General features: G+C 40.8%; 1 protein-coding gene across 7 annotated transcripts in view; it reads left to right on the forward strand.

Moving 5' to 3' along the window:
* Positions 1-17,705, forward strand: part of mtif2 (mitochondrial translational initiation factor 2) — a 65,613-nt gene that overhangs the window by 47,219 nt on the left and 689 nt on the right. For 6 of the 7 annotated variants that reach the window (XM_041182350.1, XM_041182335.1, XM_041182367.1 and 3 more), the window contains 7 exons: positions 4,863-5,002; positions 5,662-5,786; positions 8,853-9,057; positions 9,515-9,767; positions 10,698-10,838; positions 16,773-16,937; positions 17,116-17,256. In XM_041182350.1, the coding sequence (XP_041038284.1) occupies positions 4,863-5,002; positions 5,662-5,786; positions 8,853-9,057; positions 9,515-9,767; positions 10,698-10,838; positions 16,773-16,937; positions 17,116-17,256 (1,170 nt within the window). The remainder of the gene's footprint in view (positions 1-4,862; positions 5,003-5,661; positions 5,787-8,852; positions 9,058-9,514; positions 9,768-10,697; positions 10,839-16,772; positions 16,938-17,115; positions 17,257-17,705) is intronic. The other variant, XM_041182376.1, reaches the window with a different exon arrangement.

Raw genomic sequence — 17,705 nt, forward strand, 5'->3', positions numbered from 1 at the left:
AATTTTCCGCTTCCTCCCTCGAAGACGTTTCTGTGGTACACTAATAGCCGGATGACTACTAGCACTTTGCCAAAGTGGTCATTGATCATTAAGAACATAAAAGCATAAGAAATAGGAGCAGCAGAAGGCCATTTGGCCCCTAGAGCCTGCCCTGGATGACTTGATGTGGCCTTAACTCCACTTTCCTACGTGTCCACCATAACCCTTGACTCCCTTGGCAACCAAAAATCAATCTAACTCCGCCTTGAATATATTCAATGACCCAGCTTCCTTTGCTCACTGGTGAGCTGCCTTCTTGAACCACTGCAGTCCATGTGTTGTAGTTACACCCATAATGCTGTTAGGGAGGGAGTCCCAGGATTTTGACCCAACGGCAGTGAAGGAACAGCAATATAGTTCCAAGTCAGGATGGTGAGTGTCTTTTCTTCATTCATTCATGGGATGTAGGTGTCGCTGGCTAGGCCAGCATTTATTGCCCATCCCTAATTGCTTTTGAAAAGGTGGTTTGGAGGGGAACTTCCAGGTGGTGATGTTTCCATGTGTCTGCTGCCCTTGTCCTTCTAGAGAGTAGCAGTTGTGGGTTTGGAAGGTGCTGTCCAAGGAGCCTTGGTGAGTTCCTGCAGTCAATATTATAATGTAGGGAAACCTGGCAGCCAATTTGTGCCCAACAATGTCCCACAAACAGCAATGTGATAAATCACCTTTTAAATAATCTTTTTTCAGTGAGCTTTATTTAGGGATAAACCTTCGGCAGTCCCTCAGGATTGAGGATGACTAGCTTCCATTCTGGTTTGATGGGTTCTGAGATGTCCGATAAGTCCAATATGTGATCTGCAGACTCTGCCACATGTGGGTCAAGTGGTGCTTGAAGTGTTGAGTAGATAGGTTGTTTGGAGGTTTCTGTGCTCCGTCCAATACCTCGATTTTGACTCTGCGCATTCCCGACAAAGTTTTTTTATGTGTTTGGTGCTTTCCTGAATGAGCCTTCTCCATTTCATTAGTCATAAGCCAGGGTCTCCCATGAGTCGGTGGGGACGTTTGACCTCTTCAGGGATGCTTTGAGGACATCCATAAGCATTTCCACCATTCAAGGAGTCTCCTGCTATAACTGAGTTCCGAATAAAGTAGTTGCTTTGGGAGTCTGGTGTCAGGCATACGAATGACATGCCTTGCCCTGTGGACCTGGTTTTGAATGATTAGCTCCTTGATTCTTGGCAAGTTGGCTTGGGAGAGGATGCTGCTGTTGAAACACCTTTCTTGCCACTGCATTTGGGGGATCTTGTGAAGGCCCTGGTATTTCTCCAGTGCTTTAAGGTGGTGTAGGTTGTCCAAGTCTCCGAAGTATATAGAGCGTGGGGATCACTGCCACCTTAAACCATAAATTGTGTCCTAGGTTTGGGACACTGGTCCTCAAATACTCTTTTCCTCAGGCAGCTGAAGGCTGAGCTGGCACATTGGAGGTGATGCTGAATTTTGTTGTCTATGTCTACCTTTGAGAGGAGGCTCCCAAGATATGGAAAATGGTCCACATTTTCCAGCATCTTGCCATTAACCTTAATTGACAGGGGGAGGTATTTTGAGTGGGAGCTGGTTGGAAGATATTTAAGGTATCTCGGGTCAGTCTACTGCTCTTTTCCTACCACTGCAATGATTGAGAGACATCAGTCTCCTACTGAAGCTGTATCTTGCTACTGCTTCCACTGGTTTTACAGCTTCAGCCTGTTCCTGGCCACAGGTCATATGCAGAAGACCATGCACAGACTCTGCTTATAGTAGGCCCTGACCCCCACATGTCTTGGAAACCCCTTGACGTTAGACCATGGCCCTACTCTGCTGAGACTGTGTGGTAGTTGCTATGCAACGACTGTACCATGTTAAAAGATATCAGGCACAGGCATCTTCCACTTGTCCAAATGAAATCTGAAACCTGGAACATCAGGACCTTCACAGACAACCCAAACAGTGACTGACCTGAGTGCCTTACCCCCATTAATATTGGCAAGGGCACTTGTCTTTGAATAGTGCTGTTCCACCCAGAAGACTAAAATGATAAAAGCAAAATACTGCGGATGCTGGAAATCTGAAACCAAAACAAAAATAGTTGGAAAAATGCAGCAGGTCTGACAGCATCTGTGGAGAGGAAGACAGAGTTAACATTTCGAGTCTGTATGACTCTTCATCAGAACTAAAATGATATGCAGCTATGTCAGCCTGGTGACTTGGGAAAATTTTTTTTCCTGTTTTTCAAAATGAACAATTGCTGGGCTGATAAAATGTCTGCAACCGATCACATGTTTGTAGCTCTGGAAGATTCTAAATTGTTCCAGTGGACAAAGGCTATCTCATCATCCTCCTGGAATGTGACTTGTATAAACATTCCAACTAAGCCAACACAAAGAACTCGTAGACGATAAATCTGCACCAGCCAGCAATGGACAAAGATAGAGCTATTTATGACTCCTACTCTGCAATGTTGTGCTTATGGCCCCACCATTACCTGCTCCAAAACACAATGGGTTACAACCAGGCAGAATAGCTCAACCCAAAACCACCCTGTCACATGACCAAGACTTGAGCTGTTTTGAATTCCTTTAATTATACAGCTCTTGAATTTTATCTTTAGTTGCGGTTTAACTTTTGAAGAGAACTGGACTGCAGGCTAGCAGCCTACCTTTAACCTCCATCTCTCTCCAAGTCTGATTTCCGGAAAGAACCCTGTATTTTGCCTACAAAGTAAACTAATATCCAGGATACAAAAATACTTTGCTGCATCTTCAACGGATTAAACTTGCAACTGAGTTCCTAAGACCAAGGCCAGGAATTCTGCCAGACAAAGCCACCTAAAATAACCTTCCTCGGACATTGATTCTGGACTCTGGACCCATGTAAAACCATAATTCTTATTTTTATTGTGGTCTTTGCACTGAACCCCTTTCATTCTTTTATCCCTCTTTTATTGTATGAATGCAAAAAAGGAGCAGAGGTTGCAAACCCCCTTCCCACATTCTGTGTTTGTGAAATAAATTACCCCTCTTAGTTTACCTTATCTCGGGTTTGTTGTGAAGTTATTAATAGAGGATTGGATAACTGCAAAGCTGAAGGGTTGGGAAACTGTGTCAGCAATTATAAAGGGGGAAATCAAAAATCAAAAACACCTTTCCGTTTATGGGTGGATAGGAGAGGAGAAATCAGTGCTGCTTAAATTAATCCCCCTCCAGTCCCTAACAGTGTCATGGATTTTTTTATTTCACTTGATAGAACATATGGAGTCTCAGTTTTGTTGTAAGGTGTAGGGCATAGTTTGGTAGCTCTTATTGAGGTATTTGTAGTCTTAGGTAGTTCAACAATATGTGTATAATTTCTAGTAGTTAATAAATACTTAGGTATAGTAAAGGTGCAAGCTAAGAGCAGTCTCCATGCTTCTACACACGGCTCTGTACAACACTACACTACCCTAGGTTTGGTTCATGTGCTCTCTTACATCACTGTGTGGACGGCACTGTAGTCAGTCCCACATTAATCATTTATGTGCCAGACCCTTATACTACAAGTTTAATGCCTCATCCAAAAGGATGGCTCTCCATCAATCCTGTACTGAAGGTGTTAGCTTGGAATGTGCACTCAACTCTCTGGAGTGGAGTTTCAATAATATAAAGACTGTCCCATGACAATTTACAGATGAGCATAAGGAAAAATGAACATTGAGCTAGGAAGGAAGGTTAGCAGAGATTTCTACAAGCTTGACTGAAGAAATAGGTTTTGAGGAAATTTTTAAAGGAACTGAAAGGAATGAGAGGCAACAATGTTTGAGATCAAATTTACAGTTGGATCCAAAAGGCTTACACCAACGGTGAAGCAAAAGGAGGGGAAAATGAACAAAAAGACAGAGAAAGATGAAAGAAGTATTCAAAGGGAATGTAGGATATTAAAGTCCTTGGATTTTGGCCAAGTAACCCTTTGACTCTTCAGTTCCAAATGATTCAATATGAAATATATTAGTGATTATATTTTTTTTCTGCAAAAGCAAGACTTGATATGTTACAATATCTGAGCAGTAGTTAACAAGGTACAGTTGTGAGCTACATTACCCGTTGTCCTGGGTCGAATGTTTTGATCTCCATGAGTCTGTGTCTGCCGGCCCATGCCCCAGGCACCTACATCTGGTCTGTGTGATGCGTGTAGGATACTTTCATTAACCCATCCCTTCCTTGGCTACGTCTCCTCAATGGTTCCAAGCCACTGGCCGAATATCTCTATGCCCCCTGGGCTCAACAAGTACAACATGAGGTTTCCTGAAGCCTTCGCATCATCGCCTGTTGTCCATGACAGTAGGCAAAATGCACAAGTGGATCCAGTGTAGTGTTTTAGAAACTCTTTTGTTGAATACAGTAAAACTCACTGATACTGAAAACTGTTTGTGCCACGTATCATTTTCCATGTAACTGAAAGGAACAATTCCAGTTATAATGAAATTAGCAAATCTGTTTATTAACATTGCATAATTAACCCACCTGTGCCCCCCAACCATAAAGATCATTTGATTCTTTATATATAGCATTGCACAGTCTGTTTCAGTTCAAGTGGAAATGGGTCTAGTATATTCATTAATTTGCTCGGTACCAATTTGAAGTGCAACTCTTTAAATCACCTGATTCTGGATCTAGTGACATTCTTCTGCAGTTAACCAAACCTAACTGAAAAAAGGTTTCATTTTTAGTCAGTGTAAATGAATAATAGGTTATGGAAATTGATGGTCCAAAAATAGGAAATAATGAAAATGTTTTATTCGTAGATTTCCAAATATCTTTGAATCTCGCACCATATTATTTATTCCCATCTAATTTTAACTGTTCTCGTTGCAGTTCCGATAATTCTGGCAATAAATAAGTGTGACACACCAGAGGCAAATCATGAAAAAGTAAAGAAAGAATTGTTAGCCTATGATGTGATTTGTGAAGAGTATGGTGGTGATGTTCAGTCCATAAATGTTTCAGCCCTCAAGGTAATTCTTTTCAATGGCATCCTTCATTTGCTCCAGCTGAATGTTGTAACTTTATCACATCTACCACATTTGTTCAAACATGTTCTACCTGCCAGCATTGGGTTCCTTAGTGCTACACAGTCAAAAAGGACAAAAAAAGACTGACAACCAAGTCATTTACTCAGAACTACTCACTGTTGAATCAGCCATTTGCAGTCAATGAAAGCAGTCTGGGAAGAATTAACATCTAGTTTGATTTTTTAAAATCTCATCTCTTTCCACCTTAAAACTCTGCTCAGTAGCTTTCCAGACAGCATGATTGAAATTAAGAACTCTCCATCTGCAGAATATGTGCCTCGACCCTACCATTTTGTCACTAACATGCTGTGTCATCTTATTATTGTCTTTTAATTAGGCAAATCTAGTGAAACAGTTTAGAGTAAGAGGATAAATCCCATTTATTTGCCTGTTACTCAAGCAATGTATCATCCATTGCTATGAAATAACCCATTCTTGTAAACATGAGAGTACGTATTTCCAATTCTGGCACAACTAGTTTAGTTTATATGCTTATAGCAATAATAGACTGTTCCTTTGAAAGGTAAAATGGAAGCATTTGGATTTCTGGAATTGTATATGCTTTTGTCTGTAAGTTGTAATATAATGTAAACATTTCTTAGGGAGACAACTTGATGGCTTTGGCTGAGGCTACTATTGCTCTGTCGGAAGTGCTGGAGTTGAAAGCAGATTGTAAAGGACCTGTTGAGGGTACTGTTATTGAATGTCGGAATGATAAAGGAAAAGGGTGAGTAAGTTAATGATGTTACGCTTACTGTCTTTGTAAATTGGTAATGTACTTCCTAAAACATCATAAATAAAAGTTGGCCAAATTGTAGCATTAATATTTTGTAACATATTAGTAAAGAAAAAATTGAGTCTTTGATTTTTCAGCACTATATCCAAGATTGATATGTAGATAAATTGTTCTCTTAAATACACTGTATAATAATACTTTTACTTACCGTATATTTGCAATGAATTTTCATATCAAGCAAATCACTGTCTCACCACTAAGTTCCTCAAATAATTTAAACCTAATCCAGACAGCATGTAGTGATGGGATCTAAATTCATTTCTAAAATCCTCCTGTTTTTAAGGTGCCCAACCTCATGAGTTGGTGTTGAGTGGAAGCCAGACACATCCCTAAAAAGCAGCACTGAGACTGGAGAAAGAATTACATCAAGCTGTGTTTTCTCACCTCTCAGAAAATAGTTTTGAAGCGATTGAAGCTTGGAATAGATTGCCTTCTAAGCTGTAGATGGACATTCATTAAAGAAATCTTAACTCCGCTAATTGTTGAGCATTAGAATACTTAATGCTTATATGCTTGGGACTTGAAAATTAATTTTACTTCTGATAATGGCCAAAATTTTCTCTGTCATTCATCCGGATCAGAAGAGGGTATGAGTAATAGTGGGTGGACTCTTAACTTCTTTAAAGATTTTCTGAGTCCTGAACCTGTTGGTGATGCCTGATATGCATGTATGATGTTACCGGATGTGGCCAATTAGGAGGTTGCCTCCAGGAGCATCATCTAATTAAGGGCGGCAGGCAGAACATGCACCAGACTGGTGAGTGGGAGTTCCTGCAGCATAGTTTTGCCAACAGCCCCACCAGGTGAGGTGGACACTGTTGCGGCAGGCAGTACACAAAGGCGCTTCAAGGTGTCAGAAAATTTAATAATTATTTGTGGCTGCAGCTGCCAAGCCATCATTGTGGATGGGGACCAGACGCTCTGTGGTCCTGTGGCAGAAGTGGCACCAGGAGAGGGAGGGATAAATACAAGAGGCCTTGCTAGCCCCTGCTAGTTGCCAGGAGATATTCTCCAGGGATGGGCTTTGCCTGCAGCTTAGGCCTGTTTGCTGCCAGGAGGATCCAGGCAGCATTTCTAAACTGGCCTCAAGTGGCCAGTTATTAGGCATTCATTGGCCGCCCAACACTGGCGTCTGGGTAGCTGCTTCCATTGTTCACCTGCCTCCAGCAAAATTCGCTGGAGGTGGGAGCACATCAGGTGGCTGACCCAATGTGCCATTGACACATGTGGTCCCACGTCTGCGACCAAAGCGGCTGGTAAGATTGTGCCCAGCAATTTTTAACTAGAAAACATTTTGCCCCACCAATCTTTCCAAGTTAGATATCAGATTGAACATTTTCTGGCTTATGGAAGTGAATTGACTTTACTACTGTAGGGTAGCTTCCAGTCAAACATGTTTTGCATAGTGGCGTACTTTGGACCAGTCAAAATCCTGTAAATCTGACCTCACTAAATCGGTTTTCCTGTGGTCTAGGGAAGGGAAAAGCAGGCAAGAGTCCAGCTATTTTTCATCATAATCCAGGCCTTTGTTGAATGTATAGATATCAGATGAGGATAGGAATTAATTTAACTGAGATACCCCTCTGTGTCAACTAGCCTGCCATCACTCTGAAGGTTCACACCTGACTGATAATGGCTATTTGAATTAGGTACTGAAACATAACTGATATCCGTGGAAATGTAACAGCAAGGATTCAATACCTCCAGGAGAGGAAGCTGGGGAGAAAATTGGCAGTATAAAACTGGCAAGAGGAAACATTGCTAGCAACTCACCATAGACCAGATTAACTAACTATGTCGAACAGCTTAGATGAGTAAATACCATTTAGAGGTTTAATTTCTGCCCCTTGGAAATTCCCTGGATTTGTCTTGTGATAAAGATCATGTTATACCACTGGGAGTGTATTGTATTTAAATGTTCTTGAAAACCAAGCCAAAGGTTTATAAGTCATTAGTACTTTCAATTTTTTGAGGAGCTGAGGCATTGATGTAAAACAGACACTATTGAAATGACTTGACATGTCTTCTGGAAGCAATTCTGTGCAACTTATGTCAAGTCTAGATCATTAACCTAGAAATCCTATGAAAAGGCAATACAAAGTGTTGTCAAAGTGATCTTTTGAATGACAAAATTTCGAAGGTTCAAAAACATGTTTTGGCTAAAAATGGTCAATATTTTTAGTTGGGCAAAATGAACTGTATAAAATACTTTGGAAAAACGAGTTGAAGGCATACTATGTCCTCAGTGATGACTGGAAGGACATGGCAATGGATAAACCTCGAAGATGAACCATCTCCTGGTTTATCCATTTCTGTGTTGTCCTAGTCATCACTGCAGCATTACTTTCCTTGAGCAGCAATCCAAAAAATGGCAACATCTCAATTTCTGTGCCAGTCACATTATTGTACATAGTGAGGGAAAACCTATGAGCATTGGGTTCAGCAGACCAAATAGTGCATAAGAAGGCTTGATCATTTTTTGATGATCCAATCATCTTTGAAGAGATAACCACTTATGTATTGTCAGCTATGACTTAGTGATTGCTTTGTCACTTCTCAGTCAGAAGGTTGTGAGTTCAAGTCCCACTCTAGTAACTTGAGCAATAAAATCTAAGCTGACACTTCAGTGCAGTATTGAGGGAGTGCTGCACTGTTGGAAGTGCAAGCTTTCAGATAAATTATCCCATGGCACAATTTCAAAGAAGGCAGAGGGTTTTTCCCTGCTGTCCAAGCCAATATTTATTCCTCAACCAACATCACTAAAAACAAATTATGTAGTCATTATCATGTTGCTATTTGTGGGACCTAGCTTTAGGACAAATTGGCTGCAACCTTCCCTGCATTACAACAATGACCATACTTCAAAAATACTTAATTGGCTGTTAAGTGCTTTGAGATGACCTATCGTCATCAAAAGTACTGTATAAATGAAAATATTTCTTTCCTATCCATTACTGGAAATTTATTAAACTGGACTAAATACCTTTCTTTTGATAGACCAGTCACCACAGCAATTATCCAACGCGGAACCTTAACGAAAGGTTGTGTGCTGGTGGCAGGGAAGAGCTGGGCTAAGGTACGGTTAATGTTTGATGAGAATAATAAGCCAATGAAAACTGCTGGACCAAGTACCCCAGTGGAGATAGTTGGTTGGAAGGAACTTCCATCTGCTGGAGATGAAATTCTTGAAGTGGAATCAGAGGTATGGAATTCTAATATTGTGTACAGTAAATAATGGTTACTATTGCAATTCATAATCTGATGTCAGTGGCTACATCAAAATATCAAGTTTCTTACAGCTCTTTGGTTCAAAATGAATGATGCATATATCCTATGAGCCATTACACAAGGATATGCTCATATGAAATATATAAACAAAAGTGCTTAAATGCAATAGGCTAGATCCCTGCATTTAATCTGATCACTGTGAACATCTTTGCAGTAGATATGTGGGAGCATCTATCAGTACTGAGAATGTTGTTTTTATCCAGCAAGTCAAAATAGTTGAAAGGGATGGATCTTAGTTCTTGTAATATGTCTACTCTCACAATAGATTAAGACTTCTTAGAATAGGTTTTTTGTTCTCCTATGTATGCCTCTTGTACAGTTATCTGCTAAAACATGATTCGCTTTTCTAATTGGCCTTCTTGGCTGTGCAGCAAAGGGCCAGAGAAGTTTTAGATTGGAGGAAGTATGTTGAGACACAAGAAAAAAATAAAGACGACCTTGAGGTGATTGAAGCAAAACAGAAGGAACACTATGAGACTTACAAAAAGGAGCGGGAGAGCTTTAGTAGCATGAACTGGAGACAGAGAAAATCGGCTATGTACAAGGCCAATAAACATCTAATGGCAACAAGGCCTAAAGAGAGGACTGAGATAGATGAGCTTTCACTTCCAATAATAGTAAAAGGTAAATGAATATGTGCTAATATGTTGTTCTGTGCTATGCCCCCATCATCCACCGCCCCCACTCCCACCACCACCATAACCTGGGGGTTATAGCCATATATAATCCTATACACCATTTTGCACTGCAGCTCTGGGTCCAAAACTATCGATAGTGGAGCTGTATGTGATCTTGAAGGCATTGACTTCTCATTAAAGTATGAATGTCATCTGACACCTTGCTCGAGTGTCATGTGTGGATGATCTTCAATAGTGAATGTTGGCAGACTATTGAGTACTGCTGATATTGCAGCCAAGTCTGTGGAAGGGTCACGAGGACTCGAAACGTCAACTCTTTTCTTCTCCATTGATGCTGCCAGACCTGCTGAGTTTTTCTAGGTAATTCTGTTTTTGTTTTGGATTTCCAGCATCTGCAGTTTTTTTGTTTTTATCTAATCATGTCCTTGTCCAACACCCGTGTATTCTTCCAGAAGTGGGGGTTCCAAAGTCCTCAATATTTTTCCTCCTTAATCCAAGGCCAGTTATTGCAGCCCCACCATAATCCCAGTTAGATGGGGAAAGCACTTGCGGCCTTCCTCATCTGTATAACCTAACTTCTCATTGGGTGAACTTAATGATAATGATGTGCTTCACTGGTGCAGTATAATCATGTTGGATTCTTGATTGCTTTAAATTCTGCATATTGTGCATTGTTGGCATTTTTCCTCCCAGAAGGCTCAAAGGATGGATGGGCTACTAGGTCACTATCACACAGTCTCAATCCATCTGATGTCAGATGAAGCTAGGGTTTGTTCTGGAGATGGGGAATATTTTTCTTTCCTTTTTGCTTTATCCATTGTTAGCATGTTTTCTGTTTTGGTTATAAATGCAAGCTTAGAAACGTAAACTGAAATGGTGATTAAATATTTTAAAGGTGTATTTTGTTCCCCTTTAGGTGATGTTGATGGCTCTGTGGAAGCCATTCTAAATATCCTAGATGGTTATGATGCTGATGAACAATGTAAACTCAAACTGGTTCATTTTGGTGTTGGCGATATCAGTGAAAATGATATTGTTTCAGCAGAGATTTTTTCAGGTAAGAGTTCCATTTTGATTTCTATTAATAAATTTAATTAGTTTTCATCTGCTATTTCTCCTGTAATCACAATGTAGCTGAGGTGTTATGTTGGAGATTTTCTTCCCCAGTTTTTGCCTTATACCTCTTAGGAAATGTAAAAAATTGGTATTTCTCTGATTTTGCACCATGCATCCCACCCCCGGACACCCAGTGGGAAAGCAAAAGACAGATCCCACTTAGCCAGGTTTACGTTGATTCCTGGAACATTTATAGAACTGTAATTCTTTTAAAATCTGATTGTACATCTGTGTAAGATGTCAGTGGGGTTATGCAATGATGTCCTGACTGTAGATGGCCAGAAATGTGTATGGAGGAAAGTGATGCTATGGTTATTGCTCTATCCTCTTTATTAACAGGACCTAAATTCAATTCCAGCCTGGATTGGTGGAATGAAAATTGATGAAAGATTAATAATCTTAGTCTTAACAGTGCTGAGAAAGAAAAATGTTAACTTCACTGAGTTATATAAAGCATGAAATTACATAAATAAAATGAACCCAGAATATTACTGTTAAGTCAGATAGTCAGATATTAGTCAGATAGTAGATTAACAACACAAATTTTAAATGAGTGAACAGTAACATTGAAAACAAATCTTAGAAAAATCGTTATTCAAAGGATAATTTACATTTGATGAGACTTGCCAGGTGGATGGTGGAATCGAAGACACTTGTGGAGTTCAGGCTGCAACTGGAAGCTAGGCTGAGGGAATTAGAACATTAGAGGGCTGAACACCCCTCCTTTCTTCCTATCCACCTGCTATATAAAACACAATACCCCCCTCTCTAAATTGCCCAAACCCTCCCTGCCATAACCCCAGACTGAGCTTGCTCCGGGGATCCATGCACCTTCTCCTTGGGCCTGCTTGCAGTCCTGGCAGCAGCCACCAATACGCTCTTGGCGCTGCTGGGACTGATGGAGCTGCCGGCAGCTCCCAAGGGCGGAACCTCCTCCCCAGTGAGGGGCAAGAGACCCACAACTGCTACAACTTAGTCTGCCAGGCGGGCTGGCGAGGAGTAGGTCAGCTCCAAACCATTTTGCTTGTAGGGTTGGGGGCGGCGTTCCGTCTGCCCCCCCCACCTCCCCCCTGTAATATGCTGCCCAAGGTATTCAATTCCCTAAACAAATCCATTCACACTGTAGCCAATTTGATAAAAATAATGCTTCTTTCATTACAAACACTTAATTATTGCTCTATCAGCTTATATGTGAATGGGAGCAAGGCTTCTCCTTGGGGTGTAGATGTCCGTAGACATCAGCTTTTATATCTTTTGCATGAAGCAGTTTAGGAAGTCTTGACTGTTGTTTGTTTCCTTTGATGGCAAAGACCTATTGCAAGCTACTGACTGACCAAGCAGTCAATATAGAAATGGACAGCTGACTGCATTCTGCACTGTTTTTATCTAATAAGCAACTATATCTTGATATATTTTTAAAAAATTATTCATTCATTGGATGTGGGTGTCACTGACAAGGCCAGCAATTATTGCCTATTTCTAATTGCCTTTGAAAATGTGGTGGTGAGCTGCCTTCTTGAAAAGCTGCAGTCTGTGTGGTGAGCGTACTCCCACAATGCTCTTAGAGAAGAGGTTCCAGGATTTTAACTAAGCGATGATGAAGGAACAATGATATAGTTCCAAGTCTGGTTGGTGCGTGATTTAGAAGGGAATCTGGAAGTGGTGTTCCCATGCGTCTGCTGTCTTTGTCTTTCTAGGTGATGAGTTTGGGAGGTGCTATCAAAAATGCTTCAGCAAGTTGCTGCTGTGCATCTTGTACACCTCTTAACCCGGTACTGATTGATAGTATTTGAAAGTTGACAAAAGGATTAATCCTCTCAAATTTGGGTATTGCACACCATAACGTCTTATGGAAATCTGCAAAGGTTATCAGGGATATGCAGATAACTCCTAAATACTTTGATATATTCTCTTGGTATATGAAGAAGTTTACTGAAGGACAGTTGCTTACTTCCTGTGTAGAATTCCTTATTTGTATGCTCTGCATCCTCCATATACCATGATTCCACCAGCCATTCTTTTAGATCTTGCAGGAATTTGTAGTTGGTGATGAGTAGTTATTGTCCCCCCTCTCCGGGGCTTTATACAATGGAAAGGGAGACTATTTATAACACCACCTATCTGTAGTGCAAAAATATTATATGTGCATGCTGAGTGGTTTCCCCTGAACCCATTAAGCTTGCTTTTACTTTTATGATGTGTAGAGAATTCAAATCATTTGAGGAAGGAAGATGATCCTATAAAGTAGGTAATTTATTGTTGTTGAAACAGAATAAAGGGAGATTTATTTTGCATTTGGGCATGCTATATCTAACTTGGGAGTGACTGACATTGCCTGACAAAAATCTTTCATTTCCCATTGCTGAAATCCTCCTGATTTTTTTGATGCTTATTGCAGTAATGCTTGTGTCATGCAGGGATGAATCCTGTGCTTTAAGTTTTTATATTGTCCAAGAAAGTTCATAGTACCAAAAATACTCCTTAGTGGAATCAATACTGGATTCATTTATATCAGGTTTGTCCAACCATTTTGCTTGGGGAGCTACATTTCAAGATTTCTCTTGCTTGGGGAGTGTTCTGCAAGTTTTGAGAAGAAAAGGAAACAGGCTCAGAGGAATGGAAATTTTTCTTGCTGTTACTTCAGACAACACAAATCTGCATCTCTATGAACAAGCTACAGATGAATAGACTAACTTTATCGCCTTAATAAATATATATATATATATATATATAAAAAAACAAAAAACTGCGGATGCTGGAAATCCAAAACAAAAACAGAATTACCTGGAAAAACTCAGCAGGTCTGGAAGCATCGGCGGAGAAGAAAAGAGTTGACGTTTCGAGTCCTCATGACCCTTCAACAGAACTAGGTGAATCCAAGGAAAGGGGTGTAATATAAGCTGGTTTAAGGTGTGTGGGGGGATGTGGGTGGGGGGAGAGAAGTGGTGGGGGGTGCTGTGGTTGTAGGGACAAACAAGCAGTGATAGAAGCAGATCATCAAAAGAACACATAGGTGTTGAAGTTGGTGATATTATCTAAACGAATGTGCTAATTAAGAATGGATGGTAGGGCACTCAAGGTATAGCTCTACTGGGGGTGGGGGCAGCATAAAAGATTTAAAAAGATTTAAAAATATTTAAAAATAATGGAAATAGGTGGGAAAAGAAAAATCTATATAATTTATTGGAAAAAACAAAAGGAAGGGGGAAGAAACAGAAAGGGGGTGGGGATGGAGGAGGGAGTTCAAGACCTAAAGTTGTTGAATTCAGTATTCAGTCCGGAAGGCTGTAAAGTGCCTAGTCGGAAGATGAGGTGCTGTTCCTCCAGTTTGCGTTGGGCTTCACTGGAACAATGCAGCAAGCCAAGGACAGACATGTGGGCAAGAGAGCAGGGTGGAGTGTTAAAATGGCAAGCGACAGAGAAGTTTGGGTCATTCTTGCGGACAGACTGCAGGTGTTCTGCAAAGCGGTCGCCCAGTTTACGTTTGGTCTCTCCAATGTAGAGCAACGAATTGGGAGCATTGGGAGCAACGAATACAGTAGACTAAGTTGGTAGAAATGCAAGTGAAATGCTGCTTCACTTGAAAGGAATGTTTGGGCCCTTGGACGGTGACGAGAGAGGAAGTGAAGGGGCAGGCAGGTGTTACATCTTTTGCGTGGGCATGGGGAGGTGCCATAGGTGGGTGTTGAGGAGTATGGGGTGATGGAGGAGTGGACCAGGGTATCCCGGAGGGAACGATCCCTACGGAACTTTATCGCCTTATTTACTCAGCACCATATTGAGCACTGATTCAGTAGGATATTTTGCATTCACTTGATGTAGCACCATGTGGTATCCCAGATCTGATACCCGTCTGTCAGGAGTGATCCTGATTTTGTATTCTTGTCCAGCCTTTTTGCGTGAGGGAACACTTTTTTCCTCACTTGCAGGGGCCGGTGTACACGTTTTGGGAAGAAAAGGGAAGAGAATCAGGTGGGTGGAAATTTATCCTGCCACGAATCCAAATAAAAATCTGCACCTTTATGAATAGGCTTCAAATGAGAAGACCAGTTTAACACCTTACCTTCTCTGCCCATTGTGCACTGATTCATTGAGCCATCTGCCCTTGTTTTTGCCTGCACAAGAAGCCAGTGCCTGCCTTGCCACTTGATGTAGCGCCGTGGAGTATCCCAAACCTGATGCCTGTCAGGAGTGATCCTGATTTTGTATTCTTGTCCATCCTCTTCGCATGAGGGATCACATTTCCATTCTTTCCTCAATCACATGGGTCTCTGTGCGCAAGTTCTGGGAGGAAAGGAAAACAACCAAATGATTTGAAATTTATCTCGAGCGACCGAAATCTGCATCTTTATGAGCAAGGTTTACATGAGAAGACTTATTTATCGCCTTACCTTTTCCACAGCACAGTGAGCGTGGATTCAGTGAGACACCTGGCATTGTTTTTGCTTGCAAGAAATCAATATCTGGCCATGCACTTGAGGTGCTGATGCATTCTGGATAGATGTCTGCCTGTCAGCAGTGATTTTGATTTTGATTTGATGGTTTTCATTCTTGAAAAAACCTGTTCGCAGCACTAAGTGCTGCCAAACAATGCAAAGAAGTAACGGGCATACCTTGACAGGTTTGCGTAAGAATCAGAGGGAACATAATACCTGTGAAATGTCAGAAGGTCATGCAAAAGCTGTCTTCGGGACACTGTCATTCTACACCTCAATTAGCTCCACCTGGAACACATCAGGGGCATTAGTTCCAAATGGAGCTTCATCTCGTCGCAGTGCCCCCTGAAATCCCTCTTTTGACTATTGCTTTGGCTATCAAGAAGCTAACCTTGGTCAATCTTTGAACTCTGGTTTGCAGCCTTGAAGAGAGATTGTTGCTTGATGATATTTTGCTTCATTGAGTTCACTCGGTCGATTCTGACCTGACCCCCGGGTCAGTGAAAATTGCCAGCATGTTTTCTAAATGTAATGTCGTTTGATATTGCACTACTTGAAAACAGCTATCTTCTCCTGACATATCAGGCACATTATGGACCTGTTGTTCTCAATAATGAAGAAGTCATCAGTCCAGGAACCTTTGAAGATGCGGCTTTCCAAGTCACTTCTCCATTCCTTGCTTGCAAGGGGTCCTGAGGGGCTCGCCATTGTTAATCGCTAAGTGTTATGGGTGATGAATGATGGTAATCTCCAGTCCTGGAGTAGAAATGTTGCTTTTCTAAATTGCTTTTCCGACCGGCAAGCAAGTAAGTGCAAGTGAAACGAGCTCTGCCTGTAAGGGGTAGGAAAAGATACAACATTATAAACAACGATAAAGTTCTCAGTAGTCCATCACCTCCCCCTTAAAGATAGCCATGGTAGGGACTGAAGTCCAACCGCTCGGCCTGAACTCTGTGTGAGGCCCAAGGCCCAGAATTATATAGATAACATGTCAACAGATTTACATCATGAAATGTTTCAAGAACAAATAAGAATAAAACATGTAAGTTTCACTTGACCTATCAAACTTTGTGTGTGAATATCTATAGACATTAAAAATCATATGTACTTCCTAAATCCATCCATTTAATTGGTTCAGATCCTTTTGAAAGATGGAGTTTCTTCCTTATCCAAACTGATGGACATGAACTCAACCATTAACACCCCCACCCCCGCTCCCCATCCCCAAATGAATCATTTTTTAATCTCTCTGCTGCAGAGAATGTGTACACACATTATTGAGAACTGATTGTTGAGAACCATTTACTCTCACCTTTCCAATTGACGTAGAAATCTGGGGTAGGATAGGGGATAGTTATATAATTATTTGTACATCTGCCATTGCAAGCCATACGTGGAATATGACTTGAAGAAAAACAACACTCTTCTTGGACTTTTAGGTCTGGTGTATGGTTTTAATGTAAATGCCAGCAAAGAAGTACAACAGATGGCTACCAAGAAAGGAATAAAAATCAAATTGCACAGGGTTATCTACAAACTTATTGATGACCTCAAGGATGAACTGAGTGGCAAGTTGCCAGCAGCACTTGAAGAAAATATAATAGGTATGTTTTGTCTCAAAATGATTGGATATTCTTTGTCAAATGCAGCATTTTAAACTCATTTGTTTGTATATATGTTGTAAATGTGACCTTATGTATGGCCGATTTTTAACTAACTAAGATGTGTATTTAACAAGAAGCAGTTTTCACTGTTCATTAATACTGTTTGTTTCACTTTCAGGAACGGCATCTGTGTTGGCACTCTTCCACGTGACAGTAGGAAAAGAGAAAATTCCTGTAGCAGGGTGCAGAGTGCAGAAGGGTCAATTGCACAGAAAGATGAAGTTTAAGCTCATTCGTGATGGACATATTTTGTGGAGAGGCATGTTTTCCTCTTGTACAGTTCTGTGTATTATAACATACAAAACTGCTATTTCAGACAAAATTTTGTTACTTGGAAACCAGCTTACAGAATGCCCCTTTACAAGTATTTCATTTCTATAAATTTTGCACAATTTTATGGATACACCATCTACCAATATTCCCCTTAATAACAAATTATTTCCCAGTGTACCTGCAGTAATTCCAACAAGATAGAAAGTAGCAAGAGCATCATTCAGCAACTCGCTAAGACCCTGGAATGGTCCATAAAATGGAAAGAAACTCAAAAAACTAACAAAAATAAAAACCTGTCATCAGAAGCAACTACAGTTGGTCGTAGGGGCGGAGAAGGTTGTTTGACTGCTCTATTGAACAGAGGGTGTTGTGTAGCCATGATAATGATGGTAGAATGGAGGCTAGGAGGAAAGGCAGTAAGGAAAGAAGGACTGA

Source organism: Carcharodon carcharias, chromosome 2, assembly GCF_017639515.1.
Source record: "Carcharodon carcharias isolate sCarCar2 chromosome 2, sCarCar2.pri, whole genome shotgun sequence".
In the NCBI taxonomy this organism is placed as follows: domain Eukaryota; kingdom Metazoa; phylum Chordata; class Chondrichthyes; order Lamniformes; family Lamnidae; genus Carcharodon; species Carcharodon carcharias.